This window comes from Hyperolius riggenbachi, chromosome 10 (assembly GCF_040937935.1).
Source record: "Hyperolius riggenbachi isolate aHypRig1 chromosome 10, aHypRig1.pri, whole genome shotgun sequence".
NCBI classification, from domain to species: domain Eukaryota; kingdom Metazoa; phylum Chordata; class Amphibia; order Anura; family Hyperoliidae; genus Hyperolius; species Hyperolius riggenbachi.
In genome coordinates, this window is record NC_090655.1 from 210,347,697 (window position 1) to 210,370,349 (window position 22,653).

A 22,653-nucleotide genomic window follows, 5' to 3' on the forward strand; every position below is an offset into this window, starting at 1 on the left:
CCTGTGTCAGAGGCAGAGCCCTTAAAGCGGATCCGAGATGAAACACTAACTATAACAAGTAACTTGTCTATATATCTTATCTAAAGTTTAGATAGTTTACACAGCATATTTAGCTGCAAAAGTTTAAAAAGTGTATGATTATTTATTCCTGTGATACAATGGGGGCAGCCATGTTCTTTTTGTCATATTGTCACAGGCTAAGAGCTGGAGATGGTATCAGATTTCTTGTGTGTAAATTCAGTCCCCTCTCCTCCTCCCTCCTCCCCTCTGCCTTTGAAATCAATGGCTAGTAACACCTCCCCCTCCTCCTGCCCAGACTGAACTCCTGTAAGCCCTTGCTATTGTCTGAAAGTGCCTTGGCACTCTGAGACCTGTGGGCGTGGCTTTTTTAGTTTATAGGGAATTAAACTATTAAAACAAAAACAAAAAAGTATTTGGCTTGAGGAATGCCCTATAAACTATAGGAAAGGGACACAATTATGCAATGAGTAAAAGTTCATCTCGGATCCACTTTAAATTACACCATCAGCCAACTGTAGTCCTCCACGTGCAGCTTGTAGGAGTGTATGGGGCAGAGCAGAGCAGTAGCAGGAGGGATTGTCCGAGCGAGAGAAGCAGTCTGGAGTTGTCATGGAGATGGGGGCGGGGCTTTTACTCCGATTCTGAGTGGCGTCTAGTGATATTCAATGAAGAGCCGATTGAGAGCCGTAAGAGCCGGTGTGGTGAAATTTTTTGCAACTTTATCAGATTTTGCAACCGGTTGCACTTATTTATACGTATAGCTATCAGAAAGTGCAACCTAGCCATTGACTTTAACCTATCTGTATCAGAAAATGCAACCCAACCAAACCCTATTCTCACACAGAACCCTCCCCTCTTGCTCAACTAATAACCCCCCCTGGAGGGAACAATCCCCCCTCTTGCTCAACTAATAACCCCCCCTGGAGGGAACAATCCCCCCTCTTGCTCAACTAATAACCCCCCCCAGGGATCAATCCCCCCTCTTGCTCAACTAATAACCCCCCCTGGAGGGAACAATCCCCCCTGTTGCTCAACTAATAACCCCCCCTGGAGGGAACAATCCCCCCTCTTCCTCAACTAATAACCCCCCACCCCCCGAGGAAACAATCCCCCCTCTTGCTCAACTAATAACCCCCCCTGGAGGGAACAATCCCCCTTCTAGTTCAATGGGATCTGTGGTTGCAATAAATTACAGGCGTGTTAACAGAGAGGAGCCACGCCTACACAGTCATACACTGTCCTCTATGGCAAGTTGCAAAATATGATAGGTAGCAAAAATTTTCACTACACCGGCTCTTTAATGGGAGCCGATTCAGAAGAGCCGATTCTCCAAGAAGAACCGGAATTCCCATCACTACAATATATAACAAGAATTACACATGTACCTCTTCCAACATGTTCTCTCCACTTCTCCTCGCCTCTCCTCCTGCTGTGCTTCCTGTCTGAGCTACATCACTTCCTGCCTATTTTACCTCAAATCCGGTGTTTGAGTTTATTTTACCACCTCCAAGCTACAACAAGATGTCTGCCTCCTGCCTTGGAGACAACACACTTCACTTATATTATCCTGTCTTTTAAATAAAGAAACCTGAAAGTAATGTTTTCATTGAGATTGGTGGTAGTTAATTGCAACTGTCATTTACCCTGAAAGAAAATAACCATCAGTATTCTGAACGTAGAGTATATTCATTTCCCATTCGCCCTCCGATGTGCCTTGCAAGGATAAGACAGAAGGAGAGCACCAGCTCCCTCCTACCAGGCTCTTGTCTTACCCGCCCCTTATTTGCGAGCAGCTAATAGGTGGCGTGTGTGTGACAGTGGGAGGCAGCGGTTACGCCCACTCCCCCGACTTATCCTCACTGGCTCCTGCTGTTCTCCCTCCCTCTGGGTGTGGCAGCAGAAGGCGGTGTCTCTGGCTGGCTGGTTGGGTGGGTCAGGTCCCACACTGTGATACACACACAACAGGAGGACACAATTACTTGCTAACAACAAGAACAAGTTTTCTACACTGGTTATAGCCACATGCCTATTGGTAAGTCTCCCACTGCTTTCTCTTCTCCACTCTCACTTTTTGTTTCTTATCTCTGCTTTCAAAGTATACATTGAGTTGTGTGTGGTCCGGTGTAATGGAAGGAATCCAAAGACAGTACAACAATCATTGCTATTCAGCAGTGATGAACTGTGGGATACCTCCAAGCTCACTTCAACCTGAATAATCACAAATACCTTCTGTTTTAAAGAAGAACTGTAGTGAGAGATATACCAGTTGCCTGGCAGCCCTGCTGATGTAGTTGGCCGAAATAGTAGCTGAATCACACCAGAAACAAGCATGCAGATAATCTTGTCATATTTGTCAACATTTTCTGAAAAACCTGATATGCTGCATGCTTGTTCAGGGTCTATGGCTGAAAGTAATAGAGGCAGAGGATCAGTAGGATAGCCAGGTAACTGGTATTGCTTAAATGGAAATAAATATGTCAGTCTCCATACACCTCTCTCTACAGTAGGATTAGCTATACTATGCCAGGGGGAAAAACACATATATATAAGTAGATAAATACTTGATCTACTTACAAAACACATGTATTGTACTGTCCACTTTTTGATTTCAGTGAATTTTATATAATAAATGAATAGAATTCTGTTTTTGCTGGGAACCATGTCTTTTGCGCACAGTTTGAGGCTAAATGCTGATGTCATTTCTGCCCTTTACTGTTTTTCTTTTTTCCTCCAATTGCTGAGTCACCTCGGCCTTGCTTGCAAACACAAGTGAGCAGAGGATGTGTTTCAGGCAGGGAAATAAATGGAAGAGGAGGAATATTTTATAGATAAAAAGAACTCCCAGCATGCAGCTGTTTGACACTGACTATTAAAGGGCCAGTGCTCCTAAAGTATGTGATAACTCCAAATCATAACAGCAGAAAAAGTTTTGAAAGTTTTTTTTTTTGATTGCAGGATTAGCATCTTTATCACTTAATACACTCAGACCAGTTGCTGTTGAAATTTGATTTTTATGGTGACAATCCCGCTTTAAAGGAGTACTGTAATTTTTGCGACTTTACTGTTGCAAGCCACTGCGCATCCTTGCTCCCGCTGACATTGGTGGGAGCTTCCTGTGCAGGTAAGTTAAACTTTTTTTTTTTTTTTGTCATTACAGTACTCCTTTAACCACTTAAAGAGAGTCTGAAGCGAGAATAGATCTTGCTTCAGACCTCATATATATCCCGCGGCTTAGCGGGGGTCCCTGTCCCCCCAAATCCCCTCCGTAATGCGGGGGAGCGCTTCCACATTGGGGCAGGGCTAACCGCCGCAGCCCTGCCCCACGCGCGTCTGTCAGCGCGTACCTCCGCCTCTCCCCCGCCCCTCTCAGTCTTCCTTCACTGAGAGGGGCGGGGGAGAGGCGGCGATGCGCGTCTGATAGACGCGCTGGGAGGCAGGGCTGCAGCCGTTAGCCCTTGCCTCCAGGAAGCAAAAATCTACGACCAACTTGCGACCAAGGTTTGCGGGGGGTGGGTTGGGGGGTCAGGGACCCTCGTGCAGCCGCGGGATAGCGGCGTTTTAGCAGGGGCACACATGCCCCTGCTATATATGAGAGCTGAAGCGAGATTTAGTCCCGCTTCAGTGTCTCTTTAAGTACCAGCGGTCTCTGCCCCCTTAAGGACCAGAGACCGCTGGTGCAGAAACCGCGGAATCCTGACGGATGACGAATCGCCACACTTACCCACAGTCCCCGCCGCACGGCGGTAACCTGGGCCACCCACTCTGCCATCTCTGTGACAGCAGAGTTCCTGTGAGACGGTCAGGAGCCGCTTTCATTGGCTCCTCACCCTGCCTATCAATATAAGCCAATGGGAGCGGCTTAAGTTGATAGACAGGGTCAGGAGTCAATAAAATTGGCTCATGCCCTGCTCACAGGGCTCTGCCATCATAGAGACAGGCAGAGCCAGTGAGCTACGGCAAGATCGTCGGTAGCGACGGAAATGGCGGATGCGTGCAGCGGCAGCTAATTGAAATCTATGCCCTGCCAGCCAGGTGACCACCAAAACAGGGTGTAGATTTCAATTAGCCTTTTCCTAAAGTAATTAAGAAGGCAACTTCTGTCTTTCATAGCATTTTAGTAAATAGGCTTTTCTGGTCTCTTTCAAGTGGATGTCAACCGAACTTTAAAAAACTTAAAAAAAACAACAGATCCCTATGGAAAGGGGAGGCTCTGGGTCCTATAGAGCCTTCCCATTACTCTCCTGGTCCCCTTGTTCCTGCACAATCACCCCCTTTAGCGGTATTAGACAGATCGATCGACCACTGCTCTGTGCCGCTGGGAGCCTGAGTGCTTATGAAGATGGGCAGCTCCATGCTGCGTCTGAGTGAACGCGCTCAGGCGTGTACAGTACAGAGTCACTAGTCTTCTGGAGCACTCGGGCTCCTGAAGACTTCTAAAGCCTCCAACAGAGGCAGACTGGAATGAGAGGACCGTGAGAGGAACAGGAAGGCTCTATAGGACCCAGTGATTTCCCTCCCCATAGGTAAGTATCTGTTTGTTTGTTTTTATCTCAATTATATTGACTTCCAGCCCCTCGTTCACATCAGGTCCGTTTCTGTGCGCTTTTCACAGCGCATTGCCCTATGCGTTCAGCAAGGTATTTATTTTCCCATGTAATTAAATGTAGCTGGATCACATCTATGCACTGCGCTAAGCAGCGTTACAAAAACGTAGGGTTGCATGCATTTCTGTGCATTGAGCTGTAAAGCGCACATCAATGCAAGTGAATGGGTGCGCTTTTTAAGCGCATAGAAGCGCGTACAAACGCATAGAAGCGCATGCGTTTTTTTACCCCTATTTAGGAAAAAAAAATACATTTACATAGAATAACAAAGCTTTATTGACAACTGCTACTGCTACATTAAGCAAAACGTGCCTGAAAGAAGCGCAACGCACAGAAACGCGCACTAAAGCGCGCACAAGCGCATGCGTTTTTTGAAACTCGCTCTCACACGTTTCTCAGCGCAGCAGATGTGAATGAGGCCTTACACACTGCTAGCAGTTCACTATGAGCTTGCTGGGCAATCTAAAACATTGTTTAGGTAATAACATTTCTTTGCAAAAATTCAAAACTTTAAAGAGACAAGACACTGTAAAGTCAAAAACGTCCCCTGGGAGGTACTTGCCTCGGTAAGGGGAAGCTTCTGGATCCTATCGAGGCTTCCCCCGTTCCTCTCTATCCCACGGTGGCAGTGCTGGCCCCCCGAAACCACAGCTGACAAGTAAAGTCGGCTGTGGCGCTGCTTCTCCAGCGCAGGTGCATCCCCGATTGAGCTCAGGTTGAAATAGCCGATATCGATTGGGTCCACTCTACTGCGCAGACGACTCACGCCTGCGCAGTAGAGCGGACCCAATCGGGGTCGGCTTTTTCCGCCTGAACCTGAGTGGAGGGCTGTTAATGCACCTGCACTGGAGCCAGGAAGGTAAATATTTACATGCCCGCCGTTCAGAGACCTCTAGCACTGCCACCGTGGTACAGAGGAGGATGGGGAAAGTCTTGTTAGGATCCAGAGGCTCCGCTAGGAGACTGTTAGTTAGACGGTGAAACCGCCCTCTATTTACACTGTACAGCGCTGCAATCTACGGCAGCGCTGTACTAGGGACAGCTCTGTGACACGGCTGTCCCCCTGGGAGACACTAGAGCGATCGGCTGTCATAGGCTGTGGTTACTGTGGATTGTCTATGTTGTTAGGTCTCATATGTCTATTTGTATGAAATTTAGGGGTTTATTTTTTCTTGTAGGAGAGGGGGCACACTGCTGGTAGGTTCACGTACAGTTCGCTCTGCGCACAGTATGCCATGACCACACCCTTTTTTTTTTTTTTTTTTTTTTGCTGTTAACATGAATTAGTGGCATGGCTGAAGGTGAGGCAGGGGCATGTTTTAGTGTCCCTTTATCCTATCGTCAAAACTTGGGAGGTATGCCAGTGCATATGTGCTCATTCAAGGCCATGGGTGTTTCTAGTCAACTGGCAACCAGTTAAATAATTGAAGAGTACGTATGGGCGGAAAACAAGAAAAGTTATGTCTGTAAAAGGAAGCTTCTGGATTTTCCAGAGGCTTCCCCATCCTCCTAGGCCCCACCAATCCAAAGCAGGTGCCCTCTGAACATATTTTAGCTCCATGCCATATTGCGCATGCTCGGGTATGATTCGCGCCAGCGTAGTAGCATGAAGCCACTCCTTCTCCTGCAAAATAGCTTTGTACTACCATGCAGGCATGAACCATACTGGTACATGTGCAATTATCATTTGTTTGCTTTAAAGTGAACCCAAGTTGGCAATAAACTGATGAGATAAACAATAGTATTTATTCTCCTACTCCTAAAATTGACTTTTGTAGCTATTCCATGGTTTCATTTTATATTTAAATATTTACAATGTAGATTGAATGTCTTATTATCTCTGTTCAGTGGCATTCTATTAAAAGGACCCTGAACAGTGAAAAAAAAAACCCAAATCTTTTTCCAGCCCCCACCCTGCAGCCCGCTAGGTCCCTCAGCGTCCTCTGGGTCCCCTCCGTGGTTCCGCTGGTGGCCCCATTAACCTGATGAGCTTGGGCGAAGTCGTGTGCAATGGCACACACATAAGGCTCGATTACACACATCGCTGTAATCCTCCTGCACATGCGCAGTTCTCGGAAGATTAAACTGCGGATGCGCAGGAGGCTTACGGTGACGCCTGTATGATCAAACCAGGTTTGTGGACAGGCCTTGAGAACGCAGTTGCTGACAACTCTGCCTGAATTTGCCAGGCTAATGGGGCTGCCAGAGGGGCCAGGGACCTTGCGGGGGGCTGGAGGAATCACCAGGTAAGTCCAGATTTTTCCCCCCACTCTTTAAGGTCCTTTTAAAGAGTTTCCCTGCATGTCTAAACATACACAGGACATGACAGCTGCATGGGGCCAATAGAAGCCCCAGGTAAGTGTCAGTTTTAGTATTTTTAGACCTGCAGAGAACCTCCTTTTAAAAGGACCCTGAACAGTGGGGAAAAAAACAAATCTAGACTTCCCTGGGAATCCTCCGGCCCCTGCAGCCCGCAAGGTCCCTCGCCACCGCAGCCGCAGTTCTATACATCTAGTTAGATGAATGATTTGCTGGTTACCGGCGGCGGGGAACGGAGCATCGGAGGAGGACAGCGCGGAACATTACAGCTGCACGGGACTGATAGAAGCCCCAGGTAAGTGTCAGTTTTTGTATTTTTAGACATGCAGAGAACCCCTTTAAGGCCTAGTTCACATTATAAATTGCTAGCACAATTCTAAGCGCTTTTGAAATTTATGGCTGTAATTTTCTTATCAGTGATATTTACTATATTCAAGGTACAGAAAAGACAGAAGCTGTCACTTGCATGCCTGAAAATTAACTCTTTCAGACAGCAAAATAAAACAAGACAAACAGACTGGTTGTTAATGTTTTGCACTGTACATACACGTTTATCTCATCATGTCTGCTTGGGTACACTTTAAAGTCATTGGGAATCGGGGAAATAGAAAAAGATACTTGCCTAAGGAGAGAGAAGCCTCTGGGTCCTATAGAGCCTTCCCGCTCCTCTCACAGTACTCTTGCTGCAGCAGCAGCTGCTCTGCATGAATCCCCGTTGCAGGGGACTTCAAAAGTCTTCAGAAGCCAAGACCTGCCAAAGACCGGCTGCTCCAAACTGCGCATGCACGAGTGCGAGAGAGAGGGCGCATGCACAGTATGGAGTGTCCCGTTTTTTTCGGGAGCACTGGGGCTCCCGAAGACTTTCCAAGCCTCCTTCGCTGGCAGATAGAGCAGTATTTAACCAAATTGGTCGAATAACTGCTAGCGGGGACCCAGCACTGGAACGGGGTCCAAGAGAGGAGCGGGAAGGCGCTATAGGACCCAGAGCCTTCCCTCTCCTTAGGTAAGTATATGGCTTTTTTATTTTATATCCCATTTACTTTAAAGGGATACTGTAGGGGGGTCAGGGGAAAATGAGTTGAACTTACCCGGTGCTTCTAACGGTCTCCCGCAGACATCCTGTGTTGGCGCAGCCACTCACCGTTGCTCCGGCCCTGCCTCCGGTTCACTTCTGGAATTTCAGACTTTAAAGTCTGAAAACCACTGCGCCTGCGTTGCCGTGTCCTCGATCCCGCTGATGTCATCAAGAGCGCACAGCACAGGCCCAGTATGGTCTGTGTCTGCGCAGTACACTCCTGGTGACATCAGCGGGAGCGAGGACACGGGCGTGCAGGCGCAGTGGTTTTCTGACTTTAAAGTCAGAAATTCCAGAAGTGAACTGGAGGCGGGGCCGGAGCATCGGTGAGTGGCTGTGCCAACACAGGATGTCTGCGGGGGACCATTAGAAGCCCCGGGTAAGTTCAGCTCATTTTCCCCCGACCCCCCTACAGTATCCCTTTAAAGGCAGCTGCCTGTAGTAAAAGGAACACAGACGTTTATATTATTATATTAATTTTTTTATTTTTTTTTAGATTCGAGGAAGCGACCCACAGCAGAAAAACTATTTGGAATTGGAATGTATGCGGTTTTCCCTCAGATGAATACAATTCAATGGAAAAAGTGACTTGCATTAGAAGCTTCTGCCAGTGACCGCGCCTTCCAGCAGTGGAATCACCGCCCCCAGGAGAGCACAGGAAGGGACGAGTCACAAGTGGATGACCCCTAGCTACCTAGAATGCCCCGTATGCTCCTCCTGCAGCGGGCTGTCACCCTGCTGGCACTGCGCCGCGCCATGTCCTCCGGCGTGCAGCTGCAGGTGTCCCCGCAGCGCTGCCTGTATGACGAGACGCTGCAGCTGCAGGTGAGCGGCCTGAGCCCCGGACAGGACATCACACTCCGCACTGAGCTGACTGATGAAGGCGGGCAGCTCTTCTCCTCAATGGGACGGTACCGAGCCGGGGGCAGCGGGGAGCTGGACCTCAGCCAGAGCCCGGCGCTGGAGGGCGGCACCTTCACTGGCATAGAGACCGAGGGGCCGCTGTGGAGTCTGGAGACCAGGGATCCCCTCCGCAGGCTGCTGAAGAAAGATGTGCTGATCCCCTTCCAGCTGCGCTTCTCCCTCCACCGGGAGCCGTCCGGAGCCCTCCTCGCCAGCTCCACCCAGGAGAGGGGCTTCATGGGGGAAGGGGTTACCCGGGAGCCGGTCAGGGAGGGCAGAGTCCGGGCTACCCTCTTTCTGCCGCCTGGTGAGTCTGAAACTCGTCATTGCCATGTAATATTGTGAATATTCTGTGATATTTGCCAGTGTGTGTTTCTGGCAGGGCTGTGGAGTTAGTGGGAGCAATTTGGGGTACTCGGAATTGGAGTCGGTGATTTTATAAACTGAGGAATCGGAGTTGGATGATTTTTGTACAAAATCCACAGCCTTGATAAGTATTAGACTAAGGAGTCGGAGTCAAGGAGTCAGTCGGAGCAATTTTGGGTACTCGGAGTTGGTGTCGGAAGATTTTTGTACTGACTCCACAGCCCTAGTTTCTGGGGTGTAGTGACAGAAGAGACATAAAGGGAAACGCCACAAAGAGGGGGAGGAAGATAGTTTGCAGGGGGTTATGGGGAGGCAATACAGACGATTGAGAGATGAGATAGATCTAGATTGAGTTCTAGTGGACTATGACCACTGACATACAGTGTACTGTGAATACTGTACTGAGACTGTGAACTCACTCTGATCATGTATAGATAATGCAACAGGAACAGGAATGGTGATGTTAACTCCATGATGGTGACTTCTGCCACACTTTAACTGTACAATGAACACTAATAACGGGCAATGTATGTAGTTGCAGCTCTGAAAGTACTGGAAGGCACTGAGGATTCTGTGGAACACTGAGACACTGTCTGGGACCATAAATAAATAAATAAAAAAAAAGAGATGGCTATACCTCGGGGTTCTTCCTTGCCCCCATAAACTGTGAGCTTCTGTCCGTTTTTCAGAAACATGTATCAGTCTGTAACTTTGAGGTGCTGATATAAGCGGACAGAAGCGCACTGGTGTGAATGAGGCCCAAGTGGAAATGAGGCCTAGGCTTTGTCAGCCTCGCATGCGTCAGTTGTGCCACCGTTCTAACCTGTACTGACCTATTGTAGAATGTAGGAAGTTATTCAGGATACGCACTTTTACGTATCCTGGTTTCAGCATCAGAAACACTTCCTATATCTACATATAGCTATATTTTTGTATGTAACACTGCCCTCCCAGTGATGCTTAACTTGGCCTTGGTAGTTTAGTTATGCAGCTTTCTGCCCCAGAACATTCTGTGAGACCAGGTGTTATTTTACTTACTTACACAGTAAACAAACGGTCTGCTCTGCAGTATACATTTACCAGCTGCAAAGATGTTGCCACCTGTGATACATTTCAGAATGCAGATCAGCAAGAGGAAAGATTTTACAATGGACAAACAATTTTATTCTTTTAACTATAAAAAGTAAAGTTCATCTTTAAGGTCACATGCTGTACACTCAGGGCCAGTTCTAGACCTTTTGCTGTCTGAAGCAAACTTGTGAGGGTGTTTGCTGCTTCCTGTATTAGAGTCCCTGCCACCCCCCATTCCTCCGTGTGAGCCTCGTTTTAGCAGCGCATCCTGCAGCTGCTTTGAAGAGGCAGAAGCAGGACAGCGGTTCCCCTGGTAACTGTGATACACATCGCCGCTACTGGAAGAAAAAGGGTTGGCAGCATGGTGGCTGATAGTTTGGAGCTTAAAGAGGAACTCCAGTGAAAATAATGTAATTTAAAAAAAAAGTGCTTCATTTTTACAATAATTATGTATAAATGATTTAGTCAGCGTTTTGTCCATTGAAAAAATCTTTTAAATCCCTGATTTACATTCTGACATTTATCACATGGTGACATTTTTACTGCTGGCAGGTGATGTAGCTGCTGCTTGCTTTTTTGGCAGTTTGAAACCGCTGTAAACAGCTACTTCCCACAACGCAACAAGGTTCACAGACCGGAAACTGCCAGGAGTACCATGGTCCTCAGAGTTTTTTGTGGGAGCGGTTTCACAACAGTATCAGCCATACAGAGCCCCGTGATGATCCGTTTGTGAAAAGGAATAGATTTCTCATGTAAAAGGGGGTATCAGCTACTGACTGGGATAAAGTTCAATTCTTGGTCACGGTTTCTCTTTAGAGTACCTCCAAACCGGTTTATTATAAACATACTTTTAATAAAGTTTTATTTGTGGTGCTGTGACATATGTGACACCTGCACTATTAATGGTTTCCACAAGGTGTCACTAGTTCACCGGTTTGGCTGACCTGCTTTATCTCTTGATATGCATGTGCTTGAAGCCTAGGAGCAGTGTCGGTCACTCAGGTTTATGAACACTGAAAATAATTTTGCACAAGGTATTTGCGATAATTCAGCTTTAAGTGAGCATCTGTGGTTTCCCATGGTGCATCCTCCCAAATATACAAATCCTCTTTTGAAAGCGGTTTTGCTTAGCTGGGGCTTCTGCCAGCCTATTGCAGCCGTCCTGTCCCACGCTGGTCCTCAATGATCCTCTGTTCTCCCGTCGCGGTGCAGTTTCGCTCCCGCTGACTTGTAAGTCAACGGCAACTGTGCCTGCGCAGCCCTGGACACGCATATCCTTCTTCGTGTTTCCGTCCGCAATACCGCCCTGCACCTATTACTTATAAAGGTGCTACCGCTACCTTCTTTGCCCAAATTATCTGATTCGGTATAGAGAGCCTATAGTGAATTTAAAGCTGAATATTTGCAAATACCTTCTGTTTTAGGAAATAATATTCAGCATTCCTTTTTTAGTAGGTGGGCTTTTCGGTCTCTTTTAGCCCCTTATACTCTGGTAGTGGTTCTGGGTCACAATAAGCTATCTAGGTATTCAGGTTCCTAAACATAGCAAGAACAGCCTTGCAGGACATGTCACTCTAGCATTAAAGATGCAAAACCTCCCCAAACTGGGTGATATACCCCTCTGATGCGCACACTCGCCATGCACAACATAGGAAAGTGGGTATGGCTTGCTGCAGGGACTCTTCTCTAGGTTACAGAGTGCAGATTTAATGTGCAGAAGTCATTTGACCTGTGAGAGTCTCACCAGCTGCAAATGGTAGGTTACACCCAGCCTTACTTGAGAGCACACAGAGTGAAGGGATTCAGAGTGATTGATTTTTTTCAGCATTTCTTTTAAAACCTTTTTTTTATCTTGGTGAAGCTTTCAAAGATGCAGTATATGACTTCATGGGCTTGTTCACACTAAGGGTGTTTTTTGGCCTTTTTTCAAGCGCATGCGATTTTCAAAATCGCCCACAAAACGCTTGTGCAATGATCCTCTGAGAAGGTTCATATCTGCGAATTTCGTCTGCTTTGCGCTCCGCAAAGTGGTGTCTGTACCATTTTTGGGGCAATTTTTAGGGCCATCGATTTCCTGCAAATGAATCTGTTGGATATGTTGGGTGATGTATAGCAAATGTGATAAAATTGATACATGTATACATAGCTTAAAGGGGAACTGTAGTGAAAATAACATAATAAATACATTTGCTTAATTTTTCTTACAATATTCATTTATAAATGATTTAGTCAATGTTTGCTCATTGTAAAATCTTTCCTCTCCCTGATTCACATTCTGAAATTTCACAGGTGGCAACATCTTTAGTCCTGCCAGGTGATCTCTGCAGAATGTTTAACAACCCTAAAACCGCATCATGCCAATGGGAGTGACCATGGGGGCAGCCTCAGGACCACCTAATGCCAATTGGCGTCAGGTCCTGAAGCTGGCTTGTGCAGGAGATCGCTCAGGCTGCGCGTGCATGTCCTGCTTGGAAGGCGGATCGGTGGTCTCTGTTAGATGGTCGTCTATATACCTAGTACAGCGCTGCGATCTACAGCAGCATTGTACTGGGGACAGCCGTGTGACACGGCTGTCCCCCTGTGGGACACAGGAGTGATAGGGCGTAGGCCTGAACGATTCTAGGAAAAAATTGAATTGAGCGATTTCTGTCCAAAATTACGATTTCGATTCACGATTTCCTTAAAATCAAGATTTGTTCCCCCCCCCCCTTTGTGCCTGTCTGTTCCCCCTATGTCCCCGTCTCTCATTGTGCCCCCTTTGCATCTTCATGCCTCCTCTGGGTCTCTCTCTTGCCTCCTTTGTGTCTCTGTGCCCACGCTGTCTTTCTCTGTGCCTCCTCTATCCCCCAAGTTGCATCAGTCCTGGACATAGCTTCAAGCACGAGTCCAGCAATGCCTGTCTATCCACTTTGCCTCCAGCAGGCTCTAATGCACGGCATACTTCCTGTATATCATGTGACATACAGGACCCCAAAGTTTTGCCAAGCACAAGAGGCGGCAGAGGGCGATAGAGGATGGAAGGTATGTCCAACGCTGCGAGCACTGGGACTTTGGGAAAGTTTGAAGGCGCTTCTTCAAACTTCCTCATGTGGAAATGACGTGATCGCGATATTCGCCGCTTTGACGATTCTGAAATTGTGATCTTGGTGATCGTGATTTCGATTTAAATTCGATTTATCTTTCAGGCCTACGATAGGCTGAAGCCTATCACAGCCGATCGCTGTGTTAGGCTGGCCAGAGGAGGGAGGCTGATCAAAAAAAGCTGCAGTGGCCCTTTTAGTCAAAAATGGCCTGGTCTTTAGGGGGGTTTAGCACTGTGGTCCTGAAGTGGTTAAAGAGAACCCGAGGTGGGTCCTAATAATCCTAATAGCACACAGAGGCTGGGTCTGCATATAATCCCCCCTAGCCCCGCTGCTTTGCCCCCATAAATCACACAGCCCCATAAATCACACTGCGTCTCTTCCCTCCCCGCTGATTGGAGGGAAGGGACGCGGGCGGGGAGCGGTGCTATGGAGGAGGCGGGGAAGCGGCAAGACTGACACTGGCAAAGGTAAACAGCCGGCTGCGACATGCTGCGTGTTGCTAGCACGGCTGTGTGATTTATGGGGGCACCGCAGAGCGCGGGGGTGGGGGGGCTAGGGGGATCAGTATAGCAACAGAGGCTGGGCATTATATGCAGATCCAGCCTCTGTGTGCTATTAGGATTATTAGAAACCACCTCGGGTTCTCTTTAATGACTGTTCTATGCACAGAGGGAGATACTGCTTGCTTGACAGTTGGAAAAGCCATTGTTTCCCACAATGCAACAAGGTTTACAGACACACTGTGGGAGGGATTTCACCACAATATCAGCCATACAGATGTCCTTGATGAAAAAATGAAAAGATTTCTGGTGGGCTCACTGACATCATCCAGACGGTACTGCTCAGGCGCAGAACTAATGCACCTGCGCAGTACAGTCCGTATGACGTTCGCACAATTATGTGAGACGCACGGTGGATCGCAACTAGGCCTCTGATACCGGAATGGAGCCCGGGCCATTGGCAGGGAGCGGAGTTGCGGCGAGGCACAGTGCGGCTGCCAGGGGCTGGAGGAAGCCCGAGGTAAGTAGATTTTTGTTTAATTTGCACCCTGGATGTGTCCTTTAAGCAAGATTCTGGTGCAGATATTGTAATGTGTGCTGATTCTGTTTACAGGACCTGGACCATTTCCTGGAGTGATTGAGGTTCAAGGGACAGGTGGTGGTCTCCTCGAATACAAAGCTAGCCTACTGGCCAGCAAAGGATTTGCTACATTAGCGTTGGCTTATTACAACTTTGAAGATCTCCCCAAGCAAATGGAAGACCTTCAATTGGAGTACTTTGAAGAAGCTGTGGATTACATGCTGCAACATCCTAAGGTGAGCTGCTGGCTGGAGGCTGCATATACTGTTAATGGGTTGTCTACAAATTCTAGGATCATAAAATCCTGCCCTTTCAACCAAGATTTTCCATCATGTATGATTGATCGTTCCCTTTGTTTCGCCCAGAGATCGAGTGGCTATGTTGCAGCATTCACATTCCCTAAACCTGATGTTTAAACAAAAGAAAAACAATGAAAACAATAAGGTTATTTAAGATTATAGTCTCTTGACAAAATAAATATAAAGTATTAGCATATAAAAAAAAATCTGAAATAACTAGCAATAGACACCTACTTATCTAATTGACTAGTACACAGGTAGCCAGCGAAATGTTATACTAAGTGCAACTTTGGGTTGGCAAAAGTAGGTGCATATGTGAAGCGTGCAGACAGGCCCCCTGCACATGGTACCAAGGCAGTATTTGAATTGAGGCTACCATTAAGTTAAACAGAAAATGCCAAACTGAAGAGACCCAAATAAATATTGCCAACATCTTGGTTTCTATAGTCAGGTGTCTATTTTCAAGGGAGTCTGAAGTGAAATAAAAAAACCCAAAAAAACATACCTAAGGAGAGGGAAGGCTCTGGGTCCTATAGAGCCTTCCCCTTTCTCTCACAGGCCTCTTGTTCCAGCGCTGGCTGCCCTGTTCAAATCCCCACCACCTGAGTGATCCCGGAGTAGGACGGCTTCCTACTATGCATGCGTGAGAATGCTTGGACGTGCATGCGCAGTACGGAACGGCCTGTCTTTGGGAACACTCAGGCTTCTGAAGTCTCCCGCAGAGGCAGAGAGCAGTCTCTGCTAATGGGGGACACAGCTCTAGAATGAAGGGACCGTAGGAGGAACAGGAAGGCTCTATAGGACCCAGAGCCTTCCCTCTCCTTAGGTGAGTATCTCTTTGTTTTTTTTTATTTCGCTTCAGACTCACTTAAACCACTTTGCACTGTGGGTACAGTATATCCACAGCATTTCTGGAACCTGGTTTACCAAAACAATGTGAATATTAGTCTGCAGCAAAGATGAATGCAGCGCATGTACTAGCACATGCCTGTGCTCGTCACCCAGGGCAACAAGTGGTGGAGGCACCAGGGTGTAACACCCTGGTTCCAAATCCCTGATTTCTCCCACCCAGGGGCAACACCTTCTTCCCCTGTACTATTAGGTGGCAAAAGAATGGATGGAAGTACAGTATAACTCACCCTCCTGCCTTCTGCGGTGATTGGTTCTCTCGTCTCATTCGTACTGCCACCCTTTTGTGTTGGCATGTCCCAGGTGTCGGCTTGATGACCTCACCAGCCAGGACCCAGTACGTCCTGACACAACAGGCCGGCAGTACAAGTGAGAGGTGGAGAGAGACGATCGCTACAGGAGCCAGGTGGATGAGTAATCTTTACAGCCAGGCTTCCTCTGCTGCCAATCTGTACAAGGGTAAGGGGGTGCTTGAGGCAAGCCCTAGACTACTAGGGATAAGGGCGTATACCACTAGACACAAGAGAAAGCTTAATGGGGAAGGGACTACACTACCAGGGAATCCTTAAAGGGGGATGGGTGGCAGCACTACACTACCAGTGAATCCCTTAAAGGGGAAGGAAGAAGGGCCACCAGACTACCAGGTAAAGCTATTGGTGTGGGGACATTACACTTCCAGGGAGAGCTGTGAGAAAGAGGGAGCATTAGACTACCAGGGCTTACCTTAAAGTGGAAGGGGGAGTGGGGGAACCACTAGACTGCACGGGAAAAATACATGAAAGGGAGAGGGACCACTATACCCCAGAGAAAGATGTAGAGAGGTAACCAGTAGTTCACCAAAACAAGCTGTAATAAAAAGAGGGAGCTATTACTATGAAATAATAATTTGCCACATCTCATAACCCTGCCCACTTTTGAAACTATACTGATCTCACAAGTTGCTCTTCGGTATCTTGGAGCAGGGGTCTAAAGGGTTAATGTCTGAAGGGGAAACCGCAGCTCTCTTCTCTGCTGTCTGGGGAGAGAAGATCGGCAGTATATCAGCAACAATGGAGGGAGAAAGAGTACTTGGTGACTCCTGCTATTGGCTGTCTCCTTTTGCCTGTAACATTTTACCGAATGCTGAGTGACAGCTCATGGAGATATATACTGAATAGCCCACTTGGTTTTACCAAATAATCTGATCTTTGTGAATTGACATTTCTTGTCATATATTGAGGTATTTACCACACTGCTCGGTAATTTCAGCTTGCCATGCAGTAACAGCCTTAGTGAATTGAGAGTTTGGTAAAATCAGCTTTTTTTTCTGCCTTACCGAATGCAGCAATGCTTTAACAGGAGCAGATTTTAGTCTCTGACTCCTTGAATGTACTTAGTGTGCCTGAAGGGAAAAAAAGTGCCCCTACGGGGTACTTGCCTCGGGATGGGGAAACCTCTGGATCCTAAAGAGGATTCCTCCTCTCCAGAGGGGATCCAGTGCTGGGACGCTCTAAGAACTCCCGACGAAGGTTGTCAGCAGCAGTGGCTTTCCGATGGGCTTCGGCAGAAATAGAGGAACCCGGTCAGGCATGCTCTACGAAGTAGAACTATTTCCGCCGGAGTTGGAAGCTGCAAGTGCGCTTGCGCGTAACAAGGATTGTGAACATTGTGGTTCATGTTGCTGCAGGAGAGCCAGCGCTAGATCAAGCTGGCTGTGGAGGGCAGTGGAAGCCTTATTAGGATCTAGACGTTTCCCCCTCCTAAGGTAAGTATGCCCCAGGGGCACTTTTTTTCCCCCTACAGGTTTACTTTAAAGCGACAACTGTGGTGAGAAGAATATGGAGGCTGCCATATTTATTTCCTTTTAAACCATACCAGTTGCCTGGCAGCCCTGCTGATCTATTTGGCTGCACTAGTGTCTGAATAACACCAGAAACAAGCATGCACCAGATCTGTCAGTAATGTCAGAAACCCCTAATCTTAGGGTGCATACACACATCAGACTATAGTCTTTGGAAAATGAAAGATCACAGACCAATCTTACCACCCTCCATGTAGTATGAGAGCCATACCGTCAGTCTTTTCTATGGAGCTGAACTCCCCATCAGAAAAAAATCTTTGCAAGATGCTGCACACAAACATGCTGCACACACTCAAAAGATCTGTAGCTGCAAAAGATCTGTTCCTGCCAAAAATCCATTCCTGCAAAAAGCAATGATAGTCTATGAGATCTGCAGATCATCATACACACATGATTTAACTGACATTCATCTGCAGATCAGATCCACCAGGATGGATTTTCAGATCTGCGGATGATTGCTTGATCTGCAGATGAATGTCAGTTAAATCATGTGTGTATGATGATCTGCAGATCTCATAGACTATCACTGCAATTTGCAGGAATGGATTTTTGGCAGGAACAGATCATTTGCAGATACTGATCTTTTGTGTCTGTACAGCATCTGTGTGTGCAGCATCTTGCAAAAAAAAAAAAAAATTCTGATGTGCAGTTCAGCTCCATAGAAAAGACTGTGAAGGTATGGCTCTCATACTACATGAAGGGTGGTAAGATTGGTCTGTGATCTTTCATTTTCCAAAGACTATAGTCCGATGTGTGTATGAGCCTTTAGAGGCAAAGATCAGCAGAACTGCTAGGCAACTGGTATTGCTTAAAAGGAAATAAATACGGCAGCCTCCATATACTCCTCACTTCAAGTCAATCCTGAAGTCTGCAAAAAAAAAAAAAAAAAAAATCCTGATTCCTAAGTACATTAGGTATAATTTTCACTTTTTTTTTTTTTTCTCGGTATGAAAACTATTTCTTGCAAAGATGGTGCTGATCCCTGGTTAACTTCTAAGTCATCTGTTCGTGGCCGAAACTCAGGAGCTCATGCGCCATCTTTGATTCCGTGCACGTGTGATGCAATGTACTAAGCATGTGCAGTTTGTGCACTGATGCTCAATACAGCCTTGCTTATGCATGGCGCTAGTTGTGAGTCTTGCAAGCCGGGAAGCTCTGCTGGATGTGGCGGGGAATGAAAGGGTGAAGGGTGGGGAATGACTTAATGAGAGTGGAAAGCCAAAGAGGTCTCTCTCTTCCTCCTTCTCCATATTAGACTGACTGCGCATATTTCTGGGGGAAAAACACATCGCTGGTTGGTATCTGCCTGCGTGTTTTCGGTTGTTGAAACTCACTGCAGGACCACTTTAATAATTTGCAAGCGTTTATGGAATAGCAGTGGGCTTGAGAGGGGAATGATTAACTCCGCTTCTCTTTAAAGGACGCCAGAGGCGAAAATAAATTAATAAAATAAACAATTGTATCTATCTTTCTTCTCCTAAAAACGACTTTTTAGGATATCCAGTTTTTATTTTATGTTTAAATCTACTTTTTAAGTTTTTTAACTGTTTTTGTTCAATGGCACATTCATTGAAGTATGCCAGAGCTAAAATCTATGAACTATTGAACCTTTTTATCTGTTTCCTGCTCTCAAGTCATTTTCTGCTAGGAAAGTGTTTTATAGTTGGAATTTCTTATCAGTGACAGTCACACTATAGTCACTTCCTCTCTGAGTCAGGACTGAGTCAGCCACTTACATACCTGATATTTAACTCTTTCAGACAGAGAAAGAAAAAAAGGAACACAGCATAGTTATTTGTGTGCTTGGCACTGTACATACCCATGTCTATCTCATGTCACATGTCACCTCGGGTATCCTTTAAAGTGAAATAAATTGTGTGAAAAAAAAAACGGGTTTAACATACCTGGGGCTTCTACCAGCCCCCTGCAGCTGCCCTGCACCCGTGCCAGGACACACCAATCCTCCAGGCCCCACAGCACCCTATTTTCGCTTTGATGTGCAGCCTTGGTCCACACGGCGCCTTATTGCGCTTCCAGTGCAAAAAAAAAAACATCTGCGCATGCGCATAATGTTCCTGGCAAGGGGAGCGTGATCGAGAACACGCAGGGCCACGCTTGCGCAGTGGCCTGCCAACTCACCAGTCAGCCAGCCGTAAGAGGGTCACTGCGGGTTTACTGGAGGGACACTTGGTGACAGCGCAGGCACAGGGCGGCTGCGTGAGTCTGGAAGAGGCCCCAGGTAAGTTAAACCCATTTTTTTTTCAAACTGTTAAGGTTCCCTTTAAGCAGATATTTTCTGACTAGCTTATGTTGAACTTTTGAGGATGCTTTCTGCATGGAGCACAGTTATCATTCTTATTGCCACCTTTCTGTAGGACCAGAATCTTTTCACACAGTGTTAGACCAAGCACTTCAATGGAGATAGGAGTGCGCTAGAGCTGATATGACCCTGATGCCCAAGGGTTGCCGATTCAAGAAACCAAGATCAGCAGCACCACTCTTGAAGAAATCGCTCTTTATTCAGACACATTAAAATCACATGCCAAAAAAAAAAAAATGGCTTGGACGCAGCTACAGCCCGCTGTTTTGAATGCTTCTTTGTCAAGCTGCAATGCTGATCTTGGTTTCTTGGACCAGGATCTTTTGTAATCTTCAGTTCAGGAGTTTCTGAGATTTTCATGAAGTGGGAGGTCCAAATCCATTAGGATAGCAAAAATGTGATGTGAGCCAATTTGCCTTTAAGCCTTGTTCTGTACCTGTATCTTGAGTTTGAATACGCTGATCAAGGTATCTGGCTTTTCTTTCTTTTTCAGGTGAAAGGTCCAGGAATTGGTCTTCTTGGCCATTCTAAAGGTGGAGATTTGGTGCTTTCTATGGCCTCTTTCCTTAAAGGTATAACTGCTACAGCTGTTGTAAATGGATCTGTAGCCAATGTAGTAACTGCCCTTCACTACAAGGACATCACTTTGCCTCCTATTGGTTATGATTTGAGGAAGGTTACTTTCCCAGTGCCAGGAGTTGGTGACATCCGAGACATTTATCTCAATGTGCTGGAGGAGCCCAATCGGGAAAGCCTTATTCCAGTTGGGAAGGCAGATTGCAAGTTTCTGTTCATTGTTGCAGGAGATGACAGAAACTGGGACAGCCGCTTCCATGCGCAGACAGCATGCAAACTTCTGGAAGAACAAGGAAAAGACAAGCCTGAAGTTGTGTACTATGCTAAAGCTGGCCATTATATTGAGCCACCATACTTCCCGCTATGTAAAGCTTCTATGCATAAGGCTGCAGGCTTTCCAGTCACTTGGGGAGGAGAACCAAAGGCCCATTCTGTGGCACAAGTGGATTCCTGGCAGAAGATTCAGGCTTTCTTTCATAGGCAATTAAATCAACAAAGCAGTGCAAACAAGCTATAAAGAGGATTTCCTATGGATCTGATAGCTATGAGGAAGGCAATGATCTATGCGAGGAGAATAGTGGTACTTTGATTGTCCTTAAAGTAAACCTGTGAGATTCAGGGAAAGAAAAAAAAATATTTACATCGGGAGGAGGAAGCCTCTGGATCCGTCTAGAGCAGGCTTTCTCAACCAGGTTCCTGGAACCCCAGGGTTCCTTGAATACTCTGCAGGGGTACCTTGCCATCCCCCCCCCCATCATGGGGGGGGGGGGGGGGGGGGGGAGAGTATGATAAAGCACATTATAATAAGAGGTACTGTAAAAAGAAGCACTAAATGGGGGGGGGGGGGGGGGGTTCAGGGTTATAATGAGCACATTAATAAACACTACAACAACGAGACAGTATAATGACAGTGTAATAGGTGGTAGTGAAATAAACAGCCACACCTACTTTTAAAGACCATGCTTCCTGCAAAATGAGTGCAGGGGTTCCTTGAGGTCAAAAAGATGTTTGCAGAGTTCCTCCAGGGTAAAAAGGTTGAGAAAGGCTGCTCTAGAGGCTTTGTACTTGGAAGACAAATGGTGCAATCACAATGCTTTTGTCAAATGCAACACTGTTTACTTCTTTTTACATCATAAAAGACAATCGTTCCACATTTAATTATAACAGTAGTTGCTGAGAACATTTCATGAAGCACAATGGATTGTATTTGTTAGAAGCAGTAAGCATTCTGATATCCTCTAGAGACTTCCCCCGACCCCTGAAGCGTGGCCGCATTGTGCTGGCGCAGTAGCACACATCCGCTTGGGGTTCAGCAGAGATAGCCTAGCACAATAGGGACCGTGCTACTGCGCAGATGGCTCATACATGCGTAGTAACCCGGACCTGACCGTCCTCGCCTTTTTCTGCCAAAGTCTGAGCGGATCCGTGCTACTACACATGTGCAAGCCAATGTCAAGACTGACAGTTTTGCTGAGGGGTTAGTGCTGGAATGGGCCAGTGAAGGAGAATGAGGCAAGACTGGGGGATCCAGAGGTTTCCCTCTCCCAGAGAGAGTACCCATTTGGGGCACTTTTATCCCTACAGGTCTACTTTTAAGATATGTTTGCACTTTACTCCCGGATATTATACTTTTATATTAACCACTTCTGTTCCAATACCATAAATAGTATTTAGGCCGCTTTCACACTGGGACATTGCGTTACCCTGTTTTTACTGCAGGGCAATGCAACACCAATGAAAGCCTATGTGGCCTTTCATACAGGGACGGTGCGATGAGATGTTTTTCGCTGCCGGCTACGCAAGGGAAACAGCGTGTTAGGGGGGCGGCTTGTGTGGCAGACCGGAAATCTTGTAAGTCTATGGCGACGCAGATGTTTTAAAGTGGCCGCTGCACGTATTCGCGGGACGCATGCACGGAAGCGTATGTTGTCAATACACTTCCACGCAATTTGTCTTTTTGGCCACAGGAAGAAAGCACTAGAGGGCCTCACTTTCTGCTTGGCCTGATGCCAGAACGCATCGGTAAAAACAGCTTTCGGGGATTTCCGCATTAATTTGCGGTAATCCCCTAAAGCTGTTTTTACCGTTGCAATGTAACCCCCTCATCACGGCGCAATTTTTTTTTTTTTTAAAAGCACAGTGTGAAACCGGCCTCAACCTCAGTATTCCCAGATCATGCTCAGTTTT

The 22,653-nt window shown here is 46.7% G+C and overlaps 2 protein-coding genes across 4 annotated transcripts in view; one reads left to right on the forward strand and one right to left on the reverse strand.

Annotated features, from left to right (window-relative positions):
• The window catches only part of LOC137534332 (oocyte zinc finger protein XlCOF6-like), a 23,649-nt gene extending 13,855 nt beyond the window's left edge, over positions 1 to 9,794 (reverse strand). The window contains exon 1 of one of the 3 annotated variants that reach the window (XM_068255780.1): positions 9,708 to 9,794. In XM_068255780.1, the coding sequence (XP_068111881.1) occupies positions 9,708 to 9,761 (54 nt within the window). In that variant the 5' untranslated portion in view covers positions 9,762 to 9,794. Of the gene's footprint in view, positions 1 to 1,406; positions 1,493 to 1,664; positions 1,736 to 9,707 lie in introns of those variants that run through there. The other 2 variants (XM_068255783.1, XM_068255782.1) reach the window with 2 other exon arrangements.
• On the forward strand, positions 1,924 to 21,234 carry LOC137534368 (acyl-coenzyme A thioesterase 1-like). The gene is made up of 4 exons (XM_068255847.1): positions 1,924 to 2,053; positions 8,516 to 9,229; positions 14,556 to 14,758; positions 20,384 to 21,234. Exons 2-4 carry the CDS (start codon positions 8,719 to 8,721, stop codon positions 20,981 to 20,983), a joined length of 1,314 nt encoding a protein of 437 aa, XP_068111948.1. The 5' UTR covers positions 1,924 to 2,053; positions 8,516 to 8,718; the 3' UTR covers positions 20,984 to 21,234.
• Positions 21,235 to 22,653: the final 1,419 nt, after the last annotated feature.

Bases quoted from the DNA above. Each gene is read 5' to 3' on its own strand.
- LOC137534368 (XM_068255847.1), top strand. From the start codon at position 8,719: ATGCCCCGTATGCTCCTCCTGCAGCGGGCTGTCACCCTGCTGGCACTG. The intron at 9,230-14,555 runs GTGAGTCTGAAA...TTCTGTTTACAG, and splicing joins TACCCTCTTTCTGCCGCCTG to GACCTGGACCATTTCCTGGA. The intron at 14,759-20,383 runs GTGAGCTGCTGG...TTTCTTTTTCAG, and splicing joins ACATGCTGCAACATCCTAAG to GTGAAAGGTCCAGGAATTGG.